Source organism: Canis aureus, chromosome 14 (assembly GCF_053574225.1).
Source record: "Canis aureus isolate CA01 chromosome 14, VMU_Caureus_v.1.0, whole genome shotgun sequence".
Classification (NCBI taxonomy): domain Eukaryota; kingdom Metazoa; phylum Chordata; class Mammalia; order Carnivora; family Canidae; genus Canis; species Canis aureus.
The window spans coordinates 11461061-11479713 of record NC_135624.1 but is presented as its reverse complement, the minus strand read 5'-3'; the positions used below and the strand labels follow the sequence as shown (position 1 = coordinate 11479713).

At 38.1% G+C, this 18653-nt stretch overlaps 1 protein-coding gene across 7 annotated transcripts in view; it reads left to right on the top strand.

The window, feature by feature from the left end:
* The first annotated feature begins 17541 nt into the window (after positions 1-17541).
* The window catches only part of ANGPT1 (angiopoietin 1), a 356334-nt gene continuing 355222 nt past the window's right edge, over positions 17542-18653 (top strand). For 4 of the 7 annotated variants that reach the window (XM_077846955.1, XM_077846961.1, XM_077846951.1 and 1 more), the window contains exons 1-2: positions 17737-17908; positions 18083-18239. In XM_077846955.1, the coding sequence (XP_077703081.1) occupies positions 17876-17908; positions 18083-18239 (190 nt within the window). In that variant the 5' untranslated portion in view covers positions 17737-17875. Of the gene's footprint in view, positions 17633-17736; positions 17913-18082; positions 18240-18653 lie in introns of those variants that run through there. The other 3 variants (XM_077846960.1, XM_077846953.1, XM_077846954.1) reach the window with 3 other exon arrangements.

Sequence of the window (18653 nt, the reverse complement as noted above, 5' to 3'; positions counted from 1 at the left end):
TAGGAAAGACAATGTTCATGTAGCTACCTACATCGAAACAGAAGGAATATGCAATAATTGTTTCTTTGTCTCCCCAAAAGAGTTTCTTATAGTTCATGGAGCACATCACCTTTCAGAGTCAGTGAATCATGAGTTCTTATCATGATTGGGTGTGTGCATGACAATCTATGTCACTCTATACTATGTCTCTTGGAGTCACGGTCCTTTTTTTTTCTTTCTCCCTTTCCTTCAGCTCTAGGTAGAGTACTCAACACCACAGAGTGTAGAGTGACTTTAACGTGATTTTACTCTTGAATAAAGAGGAAATGGCAAAGAATAAAGATAGAGGAATTTGTCCTTGGTTGTCCCGCCAGGAGGGAAATGGCTAATCTTAACGAAACATTCCCCTGCTTTCAAGGCTTTTCCTTGGCATTGGAAGGGACCTCTCACTTAGCTTTACATTCATTGAGAACTTCCATGAAAGAGCATGTTTCTTTTCCCTCTGTAGTGGAGATAGCATTTCTGTTTCACACAACTCTTAAAAAGGAGATGAAAAGATATAAAGGTTTAAAACATGCCAATTTCAATGTTTGAAGCTTTCACACAATTTGCTCTGTTGAAGTAGTAGATATCAATGGATTGCAAATAGGCTCCATTCTGGAGAAAGGAAGCTTGTCAAGAAATTGCTTCTCTCTTGAGCCATCTAACTTCAGCTTTATCTTAATCATGTTCCAGCACTGATACTCTTTAAGGAAGTTTAATCCTAAAAGTGCTTTAATAAGAAACAGGAAAAGAATCAGTATTTTGATAGAGGGTTATTTGCAATTTTCCCTTGTGAAACTATAATCTTTAAGTTTGTAGATTTGGGAATATCTATCATGCAAGAATAGTATGTGGATTATTTCTATCCCTTGAGGATCAAATGAGAAAAATATAAATATTACTGTGATACACCATTTTGTATCAAATTAAAGTATAGGAGTGTGGAGAAGCTGCTAAATTCCAGCCCTTGTATTATAATTGCTTACAATCTTTATTACATGTTATGTAGACAGAGAGAAAACCTGATCATTTTGACTTAAATGCAGTTATTTCCCTCTTTTTGTATAATTATTGAAATGATACAGTTTTATCTCTGTTAATTTCTTGGCTCTTATTTAACAAAAAAAGTAATTTTCGTGTTTATGATAACCACCATTAGAGATCAAAACAGTGCTACCTTTTCTCCAAAATAAATGTCATCCTTTACCTGCTTGATTCTATCACCCCCACACACACACACCACAAAAATATACAAATAAATTTTTCCTATGAATATAAAATGGCTATTATTTTATTTATAACCATTAAAGTTTCCCTATTTTGTTTCTATGATAAATAGTCTCAATCTTGGCTCATGACTTTCTTACAGAGAAGCTCTGCACTATGTCTCCTAATGTCACATGCTTTTTCTAAGGAAGAAAAATTACAACTTGATATATGGTGTTAGTTCACTCATCAATTAAATAAGCTTCATCTACAATGCTTCAGTAAGTTCTAATTGCTCATTTATAAACAATTTTTGGCAAAAGCAACATTTCAGATGACAGGCATTAATGACTTACTAAGCGTAAGAAAAAAGGATTCTTATTTTTTTCATGATTCAAAAGCAAACAAATCTCAGGTTTTCCCCACAAAGAGAAAGATGATCTGTTTTAATGTTTTCCTGTACTCACTAATTGTTTTAACTACAGAAAAACATTGATTTGGAGAATTCAGAGTCACTTATGTCACGGGTACTTCTCTAGGCCAATTAAGCCTAGAAATTTAGTTAGGACACAAAATAATCAGAAGCCTTTTGTGTGTTGGCACCCCATCTTCTTTAGGGTCTTATTTGCTTCTTGTACCTAGGTGATCCTAATTAATTTTAATTCTAATCTTATGCTCAGAGAGACCACATACCACAATCCAACGTCCTCTTAAATTGTGTAGCTGTTAGAGAGATCCCCTGCACAGCTGGGAGGCTTCTTTATTTCTACCACTGGCATTCTTGCTCTTGCCTGACTTCCCCTCCCTCATGGAAATATATAATGCACTTCTGGGCAACAACATGGTAGATCTCTTAGTTTTATTTGGAGTTTGATATTGATTTTAAGATCTGGCGACTATATTAAATGAAGAGAGAGGAGTCACTTTTTAATAGGCACAACCCAGTCCCATGTAAAGGCATCACAATTGGTTGTTTTTTGCTGTCCCAAAAGAGGCAGACACTGGATGGGAACAAGATATTTTTGTGAGGCTTTAAAACTACCAGATCTCTGACAAGGTGGAGATATTTTATTTGGTCATTAATCCTGGATCCAGGTCACTATTTAGCAAAAAATGTTATGTGGGCAAATAGCAAACAGTTTTCTACTTTACTTTTAAGCTGGTACAACTGGTGCCTAAAGAGACTAATCTGAAAAATGGTAAATATTGGTTTATGTCATGAGAGAAGAAGCCTTCACTGATGTAATGTAGTAAGTTATTTGTGAATACCCTTCATGAGGGCATATGATAACATATTGATTCTCAATGATTTTCCATTAATGTAAACTTCTCTAATTAACTCATCTGTTTTTCAACTATGAACCCTTTATAACACTGTTTCCACTATCTAAACCTGGGCTCAGTGAATAAGAGCTCCTTGTCATGCCAAATTATTTTCCCTGGTAAGCAAGACTCTGTTACAGTTCAGGTGTATTGGTTTCCTGAACTATACTTCAGATACAGCTTTAGAAAAAAAAAATCGCCTCTTTTTTTTTCACTGTTTCATAGTCCATTTTTTGAGACTTAATTGACATATAACATTATATTAGTTTCAGGTATATAATATAATGGTTTGATACATGTATGTACTCCAAAATAATTGCCATGATAAAGAGGAGGACTCTTTATCATAGTACTCTGTCTGCCTCTGGGGCAGGATAAAGGATGGAGCCAAGATACTCTCTTCATCTTTCATTTCACCTAGGCAAATATAGGGTTCTTCTCTTCTTATAGTATATAGAGGAAGTCTCTGAAGAAGTTAACTTGCAGTGCTGAGACTAAGCAGCACCCTCAAGCAGTCTACTTTCCTTCCTATAGTGGGGGGATCCAGGAGTCCCCTGAAAACTGCTAATTTTCCTGCCCTATCTGAATGAATCCCTAGGGTTAAGGCTGTTGTTTTGATATAGCTTGCTATTTTTCTTTGAGGCAAGAAAAGTATTTACTCCAGTTCAGAGAAAATTTCTCTAATAGAGATGTTATTGATTATCGAAAGCAGAGCCACATTTCCCTAATGTTCTTGAGTAATAGGAACACTCTATTTCCAAAACTATACTAGCAGTGGGGTTTGTGTGAAGACTAGAAATGCTGCCCCATGCTTATAGGAGAGACTCCCATAGTAGGTCAAATATCACCACACTATCCACAACTCACAGAACAGTGAAACAGAGATGATAGTCTAGCTGTGCTTATATATTAGTTATCCTTAGACGTATTCACTGGATTGCAGAGAAATATTCTTTGGAGATGAATAATTGAAATTTCTGGATTTGAATATGCTCTGGGTACAGTGTTAAAACATTAAATTCAGGTACTGTCATACGTTTGCGTTATAACTATGAAATATACATGATTTCATTACTCACAGTTGTTACAATTTCTAGTCTTATTAAATTTATGTTAACATCACTAACTTTCCCTAATCTCAATTTTCTTCATAGTTGGTAGTCTATTAAGTGCATTTCTCATTAGCTTTGTAGTATGACTAATTAAAGTATTCCTTTATTGCCTGTTCACTATGCTTGCATTCAGTTAAACAGTTTATGTGCATCCTTATTTCACTCTTTTAGTTAGTGACTTATAGTTCTTACTTTACAGATGTGGACTGTGTAGCACAGAGATGTTAAGCAATTATGACCACACAGCTATGAAGAGAAAGGACAAGAATTCAGATGCAGTATATCTGACCAACATCACATTTTGAGTTCTTAACCATTACATGGTAACTGCATACTATGTACCTAGTATGTTTGTAAAAATTAATAGATTCAGTTAATCTGAACTTATCTTTTAATATATACATATATGAATAATAACATTTCTTACCTTGATACTAGGATCTGCTGAATTGTTTTGTGAATATTTGCCACTCAGAAAATTTAAATAGCAATCACTGTCTTTTTTATTTTTACAGGTAAATTGAAACACTACCTTGTATGCAAAAATCATGATTTTGTAGGATAAAAATACTAATTTTCATTCAAATTTTAGTCATTGTTTTCTCCTACTAATAATAGTAAAAACATTAAGCACACTGTTGAAGAAAATAATACTTTTTAAACTTCTATGCTGACTTATATTGCATTTTTTCTCTTTTTCTTTCTATAGATTCCTTTGATTACCTCATCTACATATTCTTAAGTGCACATATTTAAAAACAATTAGCATATATGTCAATGTGCCCTTACATAGTTCCTCAGCTATTAGCGCTTGTGCCTGGCATACAGCTGGTGACTCATAAATACGTGCTGCATTTGTTTTTGTTTTTTTAAGATTTTATTTATTTATTCATGAGAGACACAGAGAGACGTAAAGACACCGCAGAGAAGAAGCAGGCTCCCTGCGAGGAGCCTGACGGGGGACTCGATCCTTGTACTCCAGGATCACACCCTGAGCCGAAGGCAGACACTCCAACGCTGAGCCATCCAGGCGTCCCTGTGGTGCGTTTTATAGCAGCATAATCTAAAACATGGAATTAAATCCTTTCACAAGTTTGCAAATAGACAAAAGTCAATCTCTTTTAGAAAAACATTCAGATTTTATTTAAATATACTTATCTATTTATAGCACACTTTTGGAAGTACTTTTTTCCTAAACAAAAATTTAGAGACATTAACCAATTTTAGTCTGCCACTTTGCCTTTAATTAATACATATGGAATACATATAATCATATACATATAATACATATATGTATTACAATACATAATACAATATACATATAATCAATGCTTAATAAATCTGGCTCACTTGTAGGCATATATCTGCTTAAGTAAAACTTATGAGAATGTGCCCAAAGTTATTTTATTTGAATTTATTTGAAACTCACGGTGAATTGTATTTAGTTTAAAGATCAAACATTTGGATGCTCTGATTGTTCTGTCATGTACACATGCCATTTTTTTTTCTCAGCTAAAACTAGAAATGGAAAAGGCAAAAATACCGTGAGAACAGCGCATTTCTTGTGGTATTTCCAGCTCATTGGAAGTGGAGTATACTGGAAATCACGGGAGACAGGCCTTTCCCAGGGGGCTCTAAGTCCAGTGACACTAATCCAAGATGTTTGGTTTATTTAAAGCAGTCCTTTTAGGCTCATCTATCACCAGTCTCAAGACCCTGAACTAAACTCCTAGCAGTCCAAGCAATTATACACACGTTCTGGCAGTCTTCTCCCTCTACATGGAGTTATCGTCCAAATGCACAAACGTTTTCCTTTCAACAAATATGTAATGGGTTCTCAAAACTCTGAAAGATGGGTCTCCAAGTATAGGTTTGCTTTTCATGTCCTGTGTGGAGGTTTGGAACACTTTCTGATAGCAGAATGGAAAATGAATTCCCTTTCAAATCATCAGTGTTTTAATTCCTTCCTCTTTCAATTTAGCTGTTGTGACATGTTACCACCACTGCCAATTCTAAGGCAGGGCACACAAAATAATTTGAAACACCAGAGATGTGAGCAGTACATCTGGGGTTTCTCAGTCACCAAGATTTCTTTGTTTTTGTTTTTGTTTTTTTTAAACGATGTTTTTCTTTTGGCCAAAGGAAAGAGTTGAAGGCCAAAAACATGTATTTAGTAAGAAGGAAATTTAATTTGCTTCAATAAACATTTCCCAAGCACCTACTCTGCAGCAGGTTCTGAGGATTTCAAAATGACTAAGACAAAAGTGGGTGACATTTTGTGAATGTTGATTGTTTGCCAGGAAGTCTTCTAATCCCTGTATATATATTATCCCACAGAAGCCTAACAACAACCCTGTAAGGTAAGCACTGGCATTCAGCCTATTTTACAGAAAACATCTAGGTGCAGTGAAGTCAGTTAACTTACTTAAAGACACACAGGTAGAAAATGGTACTGGGGTTCAAAACTATGTAGACTACATTTAGAAACTATGCTTTTATTTATAGACTCTCTTAAAATATTGACCTATTAAGGTTAGAGACAGATTTAGAAATACTATGAAAGAGTAGAGGGTAGAGGAGATTTCTGGGGAGGCTTCAAAGAAGAAATATTTAGGTGGAGATAAAAAGGTGGAAATGGAGTTCACCAACAGTGAACAGTTCGCATAGGAGGATAGGATGGGGAAGCAACTTTTGTGAGAGAAGGGCAGCATATGAAATAATGTCCCCAAAACCACAAATGATGTGTCATTTCTGAAACATCAGGGTTGATGTGGAGGAAGGTGGCAGGAAGTGCTTCTAGAGATAATAAGCAAGTGCTAATTCACAGGAGACCTCACATGACGTGCTAAGGAGACTAAATTTTATCCTATAAATTAGTATTTTTCAAGGTTCCCTTTCAATGTGCACTTACAGACAGTGAGAGGAAATAAACTGAGTTGTGGCTCTGTAGTTCATAGAGTCCAATGTCCTAATGTGGGAAAAACTTTTGAACTGTACGGTTTTGCCTAAAATTTATGCAAATTATATAATACAATTGTGCTGATTTTAATACATAAACTATGGTTTCAATTATTTCTCATTTAAGAAAATCAATATTGTACAATGATTTCTATGCTTCGTACAAATGTGATAAATTACCCTGTGTTTGAGAAGTTCAGTTGGTGGGGCAAGAGGCAAAACAACTGATAGAGTTATATTTGCCTCTTTGAGTAATAATTTTGGAGGGGCAGAGACAGAAGAGGAAAATGCTCCAGACCAGACTAGAACTGGGGAGGGCCACACCAAGGTAATGACAGTGATGATGAAGAAGAGAAAAATGGTTTTAGAAACATGTGTAAGGACAATTATCAAATGGATAAGGAGATAATGTAGAGGATCAAGGTGAGGCTGTGTATCATTAATTCATAGTAGGGCAATCTCATCAAGTGAGATGGGGAATATAGGAAAAAGAAAGCCTTACCAACAATTTTCATCATAATGAAGTCTCAAGATAAAGACACTAATTCTATAATTAGAGACCTGAAATTCAACCTTTTTACATTCAACAAAATCTCACTATGCCATTCTTAATTTTTTAATAGTTTTTGAAGGCATTTCCCTCTGGAATTTGAATACATGCATAATGTAAAACAGCCCGTAAATTCAAGGATATTATTATAAAAATAGAAAAATTGATAAGTATTCGTGAGGATGTGAAGAAACTGGCACTCCTGTGCATTGCTGGTAGAAATGTGAAACAGTGCAGCCTATATGGAAAACAGTAAGGAGGTTCCTCAAAAAATTAAAAATAGAATTATCATATAATCCAACAATTTCAATTCTGCGTGTATACCTCAAAACAACTTAAAGCAAGAACTCAAACATATATTTATACAGGAGTGCTCATACAGCATTTTTTACAATAGCCAAAAGGTGGGAACAATCCAACTATCCATTAACAGATGAATGGATTAACAAAATGTGGTTATATACATATGGTGGAATACTATTTAGCATTAAAAAGTCTTAAAACTTAACTACTTGAAACACTTGGAAAGGCCTATTTAAAAAGCTTTAAAAAGTGATATGCTTATTTCAGTTTTTAAATGTTTTGGTATAGGGGCAAACCCGGTGGCTCAGTGGTTTAGCACCGCCTTCAGCCCAGGGCCTGATCCTGGAGACCCCGGAGCGAGACCCACATCAGGCTCCCTGTGTGGAGCCTGCTTCTCCCTCTGCCTGTGTCTCTGCCTCTCTCTCTGTGTGTCTCTAAAAAATAAATAAAATCTTAAAAAAAAAAAAAAGCCGGTTTCGACCAACTTTAAACAAAAAATAAATGTTTTGGTATATATGAGGCTATGATAAAACCAAAAGAAGTTGATTTTCCTGAAATTGCTTATTAAATGATTACTTTCTCATTAGTTGATGATGCTTCTTTACCATAAATCAATTACACATTTTTACAAGGAAGTATATCAGAACCATGTCTTCTGTCACATGGACCTGTAGGGATGGAGAAGTTATGCAAAGCTAAGAATATTGGCTTTGAATGAATTGGTTTATATTGAGGTAAAGGTCCACACTTTCTAGTTGTGTGGGCATAGGGGAGTTATTTAATCTTTATTGCCTTGGTTTTTCTATAAAATAGAAATAGCAGTATTATCTCACCTCATGGGATTGTTGCCAGATTTAGAAGGAGAAAGCATGCAAAGTGCTTTGTGTGTAATTAGTACTTAATCAATGTTAGCTATCACTGCGCTATAACTTGGCGGAGTTATACATATGTCTTGACTCCATTGTAATATATTTGGGGAATCTCCTTATAGGGAAGTATTTACGCTGAGACTGTATGACTGTAGAGCTCTTTTGCATATGTTATCGATTTCCCTTTGATTGATGCAATAAATCTATTATGCAAAATACTTTTTCTTCCCTATGGAGATGAGGAAACTCTTAATGTCCTGTGTAGAGGTTTGGACCACAAACCTTTTAAAGGTCACAAAAGTTTTAAGGCAAAGATTTGGGACTTCTGTAAAAGCATTTGACTTCCAAATTCAGTGCTTTTTTCTGCTTTATCATGCTGCCTTTGGGGAACAGAATCTCTTTTATCATTTAGCTGTGTAAACTGTGAACAGAGTATTTTTATTTAGAAAAGCTTTTATTTTAAGCATGAAAAGAATCTATCTGATGCTTCTAGGGCAGTCCATATGTCCATAACTGAAATATCTTTAACTCCTGAAGTATGAACAGGAGAGATTAAAGAGACTACTAGAACACTGTATATAATGTAAGAGGTGCTTGATTTATCCCTCTATAAAATTTCAGGGGGATTAAGGAGTCTTACTGTGAAAGTGGTGTCAAAACTAATTATAACACCTGATTCAAGATAGACATTCTTCAGACTTCTTTCTATCGGGTGGGAGCTTTCTTGGCAGTCTGCTCTCATCACAAAAAGGTGTTGTGAGAAGCTGATTTTCTCTAAGCAGTCAAGTTGTACTAAAATTCCCAGAGGGAGAAAGTGTGTTTAAAGCTTTTCTCAGTTGTTAGTAACTGGAAACTTCTTGCTGAATATGAATTAGCTCTGTCTACCTCTCCTACCCTCATCTGTCATGTTAACCCAACTTTTTAGTATAACTGAATATTTCAATTGAATAACATATAAAAACTATTTGTTTAAATTATTAATTATTGAGAATGGCAATTATAGTAAAAGTGCTGTTTCTTGCCTTTATTACCCAGAATTAGTCATTCTTCCACAATTTTTTTCCAGGTTTCCAACTTATTGAGGAAATCCAATCATCAAGTTTAAAATGTCACATTCAAGCTAAAGGTTTAAGTCAATGTCTATATAATCATAAACCCTTTTTGGAACGTGCAGCATGCAGCTTGGAAATAAATTCCATTTATTATGCAGAATCCTAGAAATCTGAATGAATTTCAATTCAGCTCCCAAATAAATCTACTTTATAGGGAAAGGTTAGCTGAATCATCATAAAAACGAGATTTAGTGTCTGTAGCTAGATTTTCTTCTTACACTGTTATTTCTTAACCTGCCACTGAATATATTGATTTACACAGTCATGTAATTTATTTATCATAGTGTACAGTTGTTTTTGTTTTCCTTTTGCTTCTCAGTTTGTAGTAATTCTTCTTTCAGTACCAATAACTCTATTATTTTCTGAAGAACCACCCCTATATTCCATGTAGTATATACTTAGTGTAAACTCCATCTCTGGCTCTGAATATGAGCATGTTATTTAAGCCCAGTTAGAGCACCTAAGTTTCCTTGGCCAGAGTGATTGCTTCATGAATGGGTATGTGGCTCGATCAAAGCTAATGGCATTCAATAAGAATTTTGCAAGGACTTCAGGGAGAGAAAGGCGCTCTTTTCCACTGGGCTTGACAGAATGTAGACTTTCTGCTATTGGCATGTGTGACACCAGAATCAATCTGACAATGAAGCCAAGATGCAAGGGAGCTAAGACTGGAAAGTAGCTGCTCTAGTGTCTCACTTGAAGTCTTGGATCAAGCTGGTATGCAAACCAGCCCTACTCTTGAACATTAACCTTTGACTTAATTGCTAAATACTTTTAAATTAAGAATTCTTTCAAAGACTCAACAGTATAAAAGAGTACAAATTGGCAAATACAGTACATTGTGATTAACAGTAGGTTAGGTCAAAGCAAGGTACTATAGGAAAACTTAACGATGCCTTTGAAGGGTCAGACAAGAAATTCAGAGGAAGGTGATCCATTCTAGTTGAATCCTAAATGAACAGCAGAGAGTACTGATTGGAGAATGGTGAATAGAGGGAGGGTTGGCTGCAAATGGTCTTAAGAAAAGAGCCTACAGAAACGCCTAGAGACTAGACGAAGGACCATACATTTAGGAAGCAGGGAAAGAGTTTTAGAGTCATGAGAAATCAAGCTGGTAGAATAAGCAGGAGCAAGAAGAAGGAGATCCTGATACACCATGGTTTTAAGCAGAGATTTTGTGTTTTAGAAATATGACTCAGTGATATGGAGAAATGGTTTGATAGACCACAAAACTGAAGGTCATTAAATTTGCTAGGGGAGAGATGATGGTCGCGTGGTCTGCTATAGTGGCTCTGTGAATGGAGAGAATCAAATGGATTTCAAAGAAATTTTGGAAGGATGAAAAATCAGGTCTTCTGATTGGATGTGGGAGAAACTCAGCATGTGTTAGAAGAGATTAAAATATGAGATGGAAGTCTGAAGTTTGGTAGTTATGTTCTCCTCCAATACTAGAGTCTGCTCTCTGTGAAAGAACTATTCCTTCTTTTGTGGCTGTTTGTTCTAAATGATATTGCCAATCATCCAACTGTTCAGCTTTAGTCTAGTATCACCAGACTCTCTCTGATTGTTACATCCCAGCTGGTTTAGCCTGCCTGTTTATTCCCTGAATCCAATATCTGAGGTTAATGTTGATATTACCTAACTCAAATTTAAGAGTAAAGGACATAAGAGACCCTAAGTCCCTGACAAGTTCAGAGAATTCCAAGGTCCCATTCAAGTTTTGGCTTACTTAGTAAATGCCAGAAGTCATATCATATTTGTTCATAGGTGCTTCCATGTGTTTGATCAAATGTGTTTCCAAGGAGAGGACAAGGGACAGGGCCAGGATCTGTGAAGAAGAATGATACCACAAATGCTTGTTTCTCCCTCTCTTTTCTTCCTTTGTCTCCTACCACCTTAGTTTCTTAATAAACTGCTATAATGGGCATAAGCCAGGGAGAAGAAAGTAGGGTGAGACTGAGGAAGGTTTATTTTGTTATCTTCTGGTTAATTTCACATATACCTTTCAAGGACATGTATCAGAAAGAAAAGTGGAGAGGGGTGCATTCTACTCAGGTACATAGAAATTCTTCTTCAAGTCAACAAACCTTCTCCACTGCAATGTTAGTGATCTGCCACATCCAGTTTTCATCCGTCTCTGGGTTCTACCTGATGCCTTCCATATTGAGAATCCAAAGGGGATTTTGGCTGTCTTGTGGAAGCTTCTCCGCATGGTGGCTGTGGTGAAAAGCTAAGCGGTAACTGCTTCTGTCACTTTGGGATGTTGTGCTTGGACAAATAACGCAACTGGCTCTTGAAAGGGAAAAAATCCTGGCATTTGGATATTGGCAGAGGGGGTCTGCAGTAGTGCATTTATAAGTAGGAACTTTTACTGATGAAGCCACAGGGAGATCAAGGAAAGGATTTTATTTGACATCACAAAAAAGTCTTCCTAAAATATTTCTTTAAGCATTCATGCTCTTTCTCCAAAGTCTTTTGCCCATATGGCATGTCACGTATCTCATTTCTGTCCATGCCTTTCCTTCGGTTCCTTTGATTACTTTCATCTTTGCTTTCTTACCTCCCTTTGACAATGCACTTCAGCCTTCTCTCATTTCCATTTCCTCTGGGTCTGTCAATCCTTTCCCTTTTCAATTCTATTTATTCCTTTTTTGTCTTCCCCAAAATATATCCTTAACAGAAAGCTCAATGCTAAACTTGAAAAACACCAGAATGTTAAAAAAATATTGTCATATTTTGTATTATATACGAAATTATGTTCTAAATAATAATATACATATTATATATAGAAGCATAAATAAATACATAAATTTATATATACAATTGTTTGGACTTGAGTTTTGATACATGTAGTAATGGAAAATGAACTGTTTATTTTTTTAACACTAATACCTGTCAATCTAGTAGTGTCTTTTAAAAAAATACAATGAAATCCTCTTGTATCAAGTTTTTGCTGTTCATCATATGTTAATCAGGCAGTGGAAGACACCCATCAATAACAGAGTGCCCTAGGTTTGACTTTCAACTTAAATTTATCTCTGAGGCTCAGTTTTCTTATCTTTAAAGTGGGAGAAATATTATCCATAGGACTGTTTGCAGGATTGAATTTGTGACATATGAAAACATGGGAGACACTCAACAACCTTAATTTCATTTGTTTTTATTTTGATTGTTTCTTATTTGAAAATGAAAACTAGGCATTTGGTTTTCTTTTCCCCAAAACTTATGTAAATATGATATAAAGGTAAACTTATTAGATGCTGAAACAATTATGCTATTTAACTTTAGATGTTCAGTTTTAGTTGTTGTTGGAGGGGGCACAATTTTTCTTAATAGTCATACTTCTCTTCATGAAATCTGTTTGGGTCTTTTTAACTTTATTTCCACCATCCTGCCCAAAATAACACTATTTGTTAGTATTGTTAATCCAAATTTATTTTACAGCTGTTTACTTGGAATGGATTTCGTTCATGAACTCTCAAAATGTCCAGGAAATAAGGTAATTTTGGCAATGTTCTGGGTTCATGCAAGCTTGATTCTCTTTGAAACTAAATAAATCTGCTTATTTATTTTCTTTTTGACTACACCTGTAAGCTGAAAGCCTGTGATAATTAACTTTTTATCATTTCAATTTGGGTTGCAAACTGTTTTGGTAATTAAAAGCAGATGGCAGGAGCTGGGGAAAAATGTGTAGCAGCTGATTAGTGGAAATAAATGATTTGGAGTTATTTAACATCCAGATAATAGATGGGTCAAACACAGTTTATACTTTACAGTGTGTACTTTTAGAGTAATTCCAAACATGATGTTTGATAATATATCGAGAAGTAGGTGTTTGTTCATCATCTTCTTTTGCTCTCTGTCCCATGACAGAATGCTCGCTTTCCTTGTACAGCACGTGTGTCAACACATTAATTTTAGCTCAACCTGGTTACTAGAATCACCAGTGGCTTCTTGATAAGGATTTGCTTTGCCTCGGGGTATCTTGAAGCTAAGCATTATGTGTTGCTTGAATTTTTCTTTATGGAGCTTGCATGTTATTGGCTCTCAAAGCTAGCATTCAACAAAGTTCAGCTACACTATAAAGTTCATCTGTCAGCCTAACAACATTCTGATGCTGAAAACAAATGACTTTGCTGGGTAAAATGAAGTTGTTTAGCAAGTTAGAAAATGTTTTAAGCAGCCTCTCAGAATAATTTTTAAAAAGATTTTATTTACTTATTTGACAGAGAGTGAGAGAGCACAAGCAGGGAGGGGGTAAGCAGGCTCCCTGCTGAGCAGGAATCACAACCTGAGCCAAGGCAGATGCTCAACCACTCAACCCACTGAGCCACCCAGGTGCCCCTCAGATTAATGTTAATTAAGTTTCTAATTCCCCCTACTCTGGAACTGTGAAACCAATTTGAAAGGTGTGGCTGACTCTCTATTTCAATAAACCTGTGTTGAAGGAATTTTACAGCCATAAAGAATAAAGGATCCAGCCCTTAAACATCAACCCACCAAAGCACTGAAAATTCATATTCTTTTTTTTTTTTTTTGAAAATTCCTATTCCATGAAAGTCACCAAAAATAACTAAATCTTTTCATATAGTTTTCAGTCATTCTCTGAGAAACGTCTGAGGGAATAGAAAAAAGTCAGAGTTCAAAAAACATAGTCTCTCCTCTTCAGGTCAATTACCCTTCATTTAGGAATTTTATCAATTTTTGGAGATAGCTCTATTTTTTTCTTTGTAGATTTTTGCCTTGATAGAAAAGGTGGTACATGATACCATTTCTATTATTTATTATTAAAGATTTCATAGAACTAATCTGTATGGTGTGAATTGTGTTCCCCCAAAAAAGATATGTTGAAGTCCTAAACTCCAATACCTCAGAATAAGATGTTATTTGGAAATAAGGTCTTTGCAGATTTAACCAAATTAAGATGAAGTGATTAAGATGGGCTCTAATCCAATACAACCGGTATCCTTATAAAAGCAAAATTTGGACAAAGAAACAGAGAAGATGATGAGGGGATGGCAGAAACAGAAACATTAGTGCAGCTAGAAGCCAAGGAATGCCAAGGATTGTTGCCCACCATCAGAAGCTAGGAAGAGGAAAGGAAGAATTCTACCCAGTGTCTCAAAGGAGCATAGCACTGCTGACACATGGATTTGGGGCTTTTAAGCCACACAGTTTCTGGTACTTTATTATGGTACCTAGAGCAAAATAATACATGGATTTGGGGCTTTTAAGCCACACAGTTTGTGGTACTTTATTATGGTACCTATAGCAAAATAATACACAGCCTGTTGCCTTCATGAAAATCTTTGAGATTGATTTGGAAGAACAGATGGATAATAGGGAATATAGTGCTCTATTTCTCATTAATAGATATGCTTTCAATCTGTTTTAATTTTTTTTAAATAAGAGATTTCTATTACTAATACAAAAGCTACATATGTCCATCATGGAAAATGTTAAAAATAGATAGGTGGTCTAAATTGGCCCTTGCCCCATACAGTCTATTCTCCACAGAGCAATTAGAGTTAACTAGTTGAAATACGGATTCTGCCTCTTCTCTCATTAGAACCATTCAGTGGCTTTCCAACTCTCTCAGAGCAAATCCATAGAATTACAGTGACCGACAGTCCATTTAAATCATCACAGCAACGGTTTTCAATAAACTAGGGGTATTTGAAAACTGCTGCTGTCTGGCTCGTTCTAGATAAATTGCAACAGAATGTCCAAGGGTGCAGACTGGGCAAGGGTATTTTGAGAACCTCCCCTGGGTGATTCTAATGTACTTGAAGAAGAAGAACCATTGTCTATCACAATTTCTCCTTCCCACTCCAGAAACTCTTTTTTGCTCCTGTTATCTCTTGCACCTCATCTCACACTGGCCTCCCTGCTGTACCTCACAAACTTCCATCATGTTCTTTCTTGTTCTTTGTTCCTCTTGCACCACTCCCACAGGCATCCCATGACTGGCTCCTTCACTTCTTTCAGGTCTCTGCTCAAGGGAAACTTTACCAGTGAAACCTTTTTTGAACCCTTAAAAGAATACTCCCCATATTCCATCCTCTATTTCTTCTGCCCTCATGTTTATTTTCCCTTTTCCTTTATTTTTCTTTATATCACTTACCAATCTTTGACCTATGATGCACTTGTTTATTTTTTAATTGTCTGCCACATCCGACTTGAATGTAAGCTCCTTGAGGGCAAAGACTTTTGTGCTGTTGACTGCCAACTCCTAGAATAATGTGTGACACACAGTAGCACTTGATATGTGTTTGCTGAACTAATTAATTAGATAGGGTTGGGGAATTTGCTAAAATGTGAAATGAAATCATGTCCTCATGCATACAAGTAAGTTTTGTTTCAACTCGGGAGTTAACTTTGCCTATCAGAACTGTATTCATCATCTTATTATAATAAAAAAAATAAAACAACATAAGGAATTCCTGAATATTCTGAACTATCTTCAATATCTTCCTAAAATTTCTATTTCTACTTCCCTGTCATTTCCTTTTCTTGAGGTTTTAATTCTCTGATTCCTCTAATTCTGAAACCTCTGGATCAGTCTTCACCTTCATCCTTTACTTATCCCTTGGATATTGGTGTTGGCTGTGTTCTCATTACACACATCAGTGCATGTTCTGCCTTTGATGGTTCTCACTTTGGCCACCATTTAGCATATGTGGAGAACTTTAAAAAAACAACTACTGGTGTCCCAGTGTAGACCACTTAAGTAAGAATCTTAATCTGAGTTGAGGCTCAGGCATTTGTTTAAAGAATTCCTTGGGTAATTCTAAGGGACAGCCAGAATTGAGAACCACAGAAAGATGTTGAGAACTTCTCAGATCATAGCTTAAATCTTTTCTGTATTTTGGGGAGTAATATAAACAAGATGTAAGTTAGCAAGATAGAGAATTGTGGAAATGAAAGTCAACCAGGGAGAGACTATAGGAAAGGAAAACAGTAAGCTGCTGCAAAACTCTAGGCAAGTGATGAGAACCTGAATTTAGGATACTGATGATAGGACTGGAGGGATAGCAGATTATACAGACATTACGCAGGATGTATGAGTTTTCTATCGTTGCGTAACAAACCACCCTCAAATTTGGTGGCCTAAAAAAGCAACAAGGATTTATTTTGCTGATAAGTCTGCGATTTGGCTGGGCCTCAATGGGGATGGCCTGTCTGCACCAGAGGGATGGCTCAAAGGGGTCTGAAAAAATATATTTTTAAGATGGGTTACTCATATGTCTGTCCAGTTGGTGTTGGCTGTCAACTTTGAAGCTCAGCAAAGGCTTAGGCTGAGAGCTTCTGTTTTTGTTCTTTAGTTTCACAAGTCTGATGAGGGCTGCGTGGGTGGGGTATACGTTTGTAAAGATGTCCCAGTCTTGGCTCTGAAGGCTCCTCCGCCGGAAGGCCAGCCCTTGCTGCCTGCGCCTTCTGGGGTGCAAGTCTCAGGCAAAGAGTTCCCGGCATCCCAGGCTGGGGCGGTGGTGTCATCCCGTCGGCGCCGGCTGGGGGACGGTGACAGCCGCGGGCCCTCCCTTCCTCCGTCCGCAGCGGCGGTGGGGGGTCTCCCGCGCGGAGCGTGCCGCGGCTAGCGGGTGGGGGCCGGCCCGCCAGGGGACACACGCCTCCGCTAGGCCTGCGTGCAGCTGTGGGCGTGCCGGAGGGCACGGCCTTCCCGTCAAGGCTCTGGCTGGCTTCTCCACGGCAGGGGCGCTCCGAGCAGCGCCGCCGGTGACTGTGGGGTTGGGGACGGCGTCGGGCGCCCCCGCGGTCTCTGGGTCAGCGCCGCCAGCGCAGGTCGCCTGCCTCCCTCCCCCTGCGCCGCTCCGTCAGCATCTCCGGTATTCCTGGGGGCGCTGCTCCCGGAGCTGCTCCTGCTACTCCTTGTCTCCTCAGTGGCTGCCTAATGCCGCTCCCCCTTCCGCGCGTGGAAACCTGTCCGGTGGGCGCCCGCGGCTTGTCGTCGAAGCCTGGAGCGAGTGGCGTCCCGCGGCCTGTGGCCGCCATCTTGCCGCGTGTCCTTCCGGTCCTGGTCGGGGAGGCCTCCGTCAGCCGCTGCGGCGCTCCCCGCCCGCCCGCGCGCGCCTTTGCCTGGTTCCGGCGTGGCGGCTGGGTGCCGGGAGAGCGTCCCGGGAGAACGCGAGGGGAGTGAGTGGCATCTTCAGTTCCACTGTAGGTCGCACAGCGCCCCTTCGAAGGTTATTGGCTGAGGCAGTCGAAAGGCCGACTTGGACTCCAGGGAAGAGGCCGCGGCCTCCCGTGTCTTGAGAGCGGGAGAGGCAGGGTTTATAAGAAAGATGCCGAGGCTGGGGCAGCATAACGGTGGTGGCCAGCCTAGGAGCCGCCATCTCTGCCGCATCCCTGGGGTCTGATCGGAAGGAGGCAAAGGACCTTCCAGCGAAAGCAACTTTAAAGATGACGCTTATTTGGATTATTACCAAAAGTACAGTAGGTAGAGTTAAAACTAGCTAGGGCTGGGGGAAATATTTGTCATACACGCTCTTAAAACTTAGGGAATAGTGTGTTTCATTTGCTTTGTCGAGTACCTACGCTGATTATGGACACCAGATAATCCTGAAAGGGCGATGATAATGGTCTTTTTTTTTTTTTTTTTTTTTTAAGGTTTGTTTATTCATGAGAGACACAGAGAGGCACCGGCAGAGGCAGAGGCGGAGGGAGAAGCAGGCTCCCTGCAGTGAGCCTGATGTGGGACTCGATCCCGGGACCCCAGGATCAGGACCTGAGCTGAAGGCAGAGGATCAACCACTGAGCCACCCAGGTGACCTCACGATGATAAGACTCTAAAAGCTTTTGGAAACCTTCGATAGCTAGGCTCTTTCTACACGTCATCGTTATTACTTGACAATGTACACAACTCAAACAACTGGTATAGTTAGTGAAAATATGAAATGAAAAGAAAATAGGAAGCCACTTCTTCCAATTTACTGTTATTATTGTAAGGGATTATTAATACAGAGAATCTCCTGACTTAACTCTGATCTTCAATTATATGCTTCCGTGATTGATAATACAAAAATGGGCCCGGTATACTGAACCACCTCTTTGTCTTAGGTAAATTTACAATTGTTAAGGGGAAGAAGGCAGCTGTGATCATTTTGAATAATGACCTTCCTATGGCAGTCCTGGGGTCAGCTGCAGTAAGTGTTTTGTGATGATGGTGACTCTGATGAGT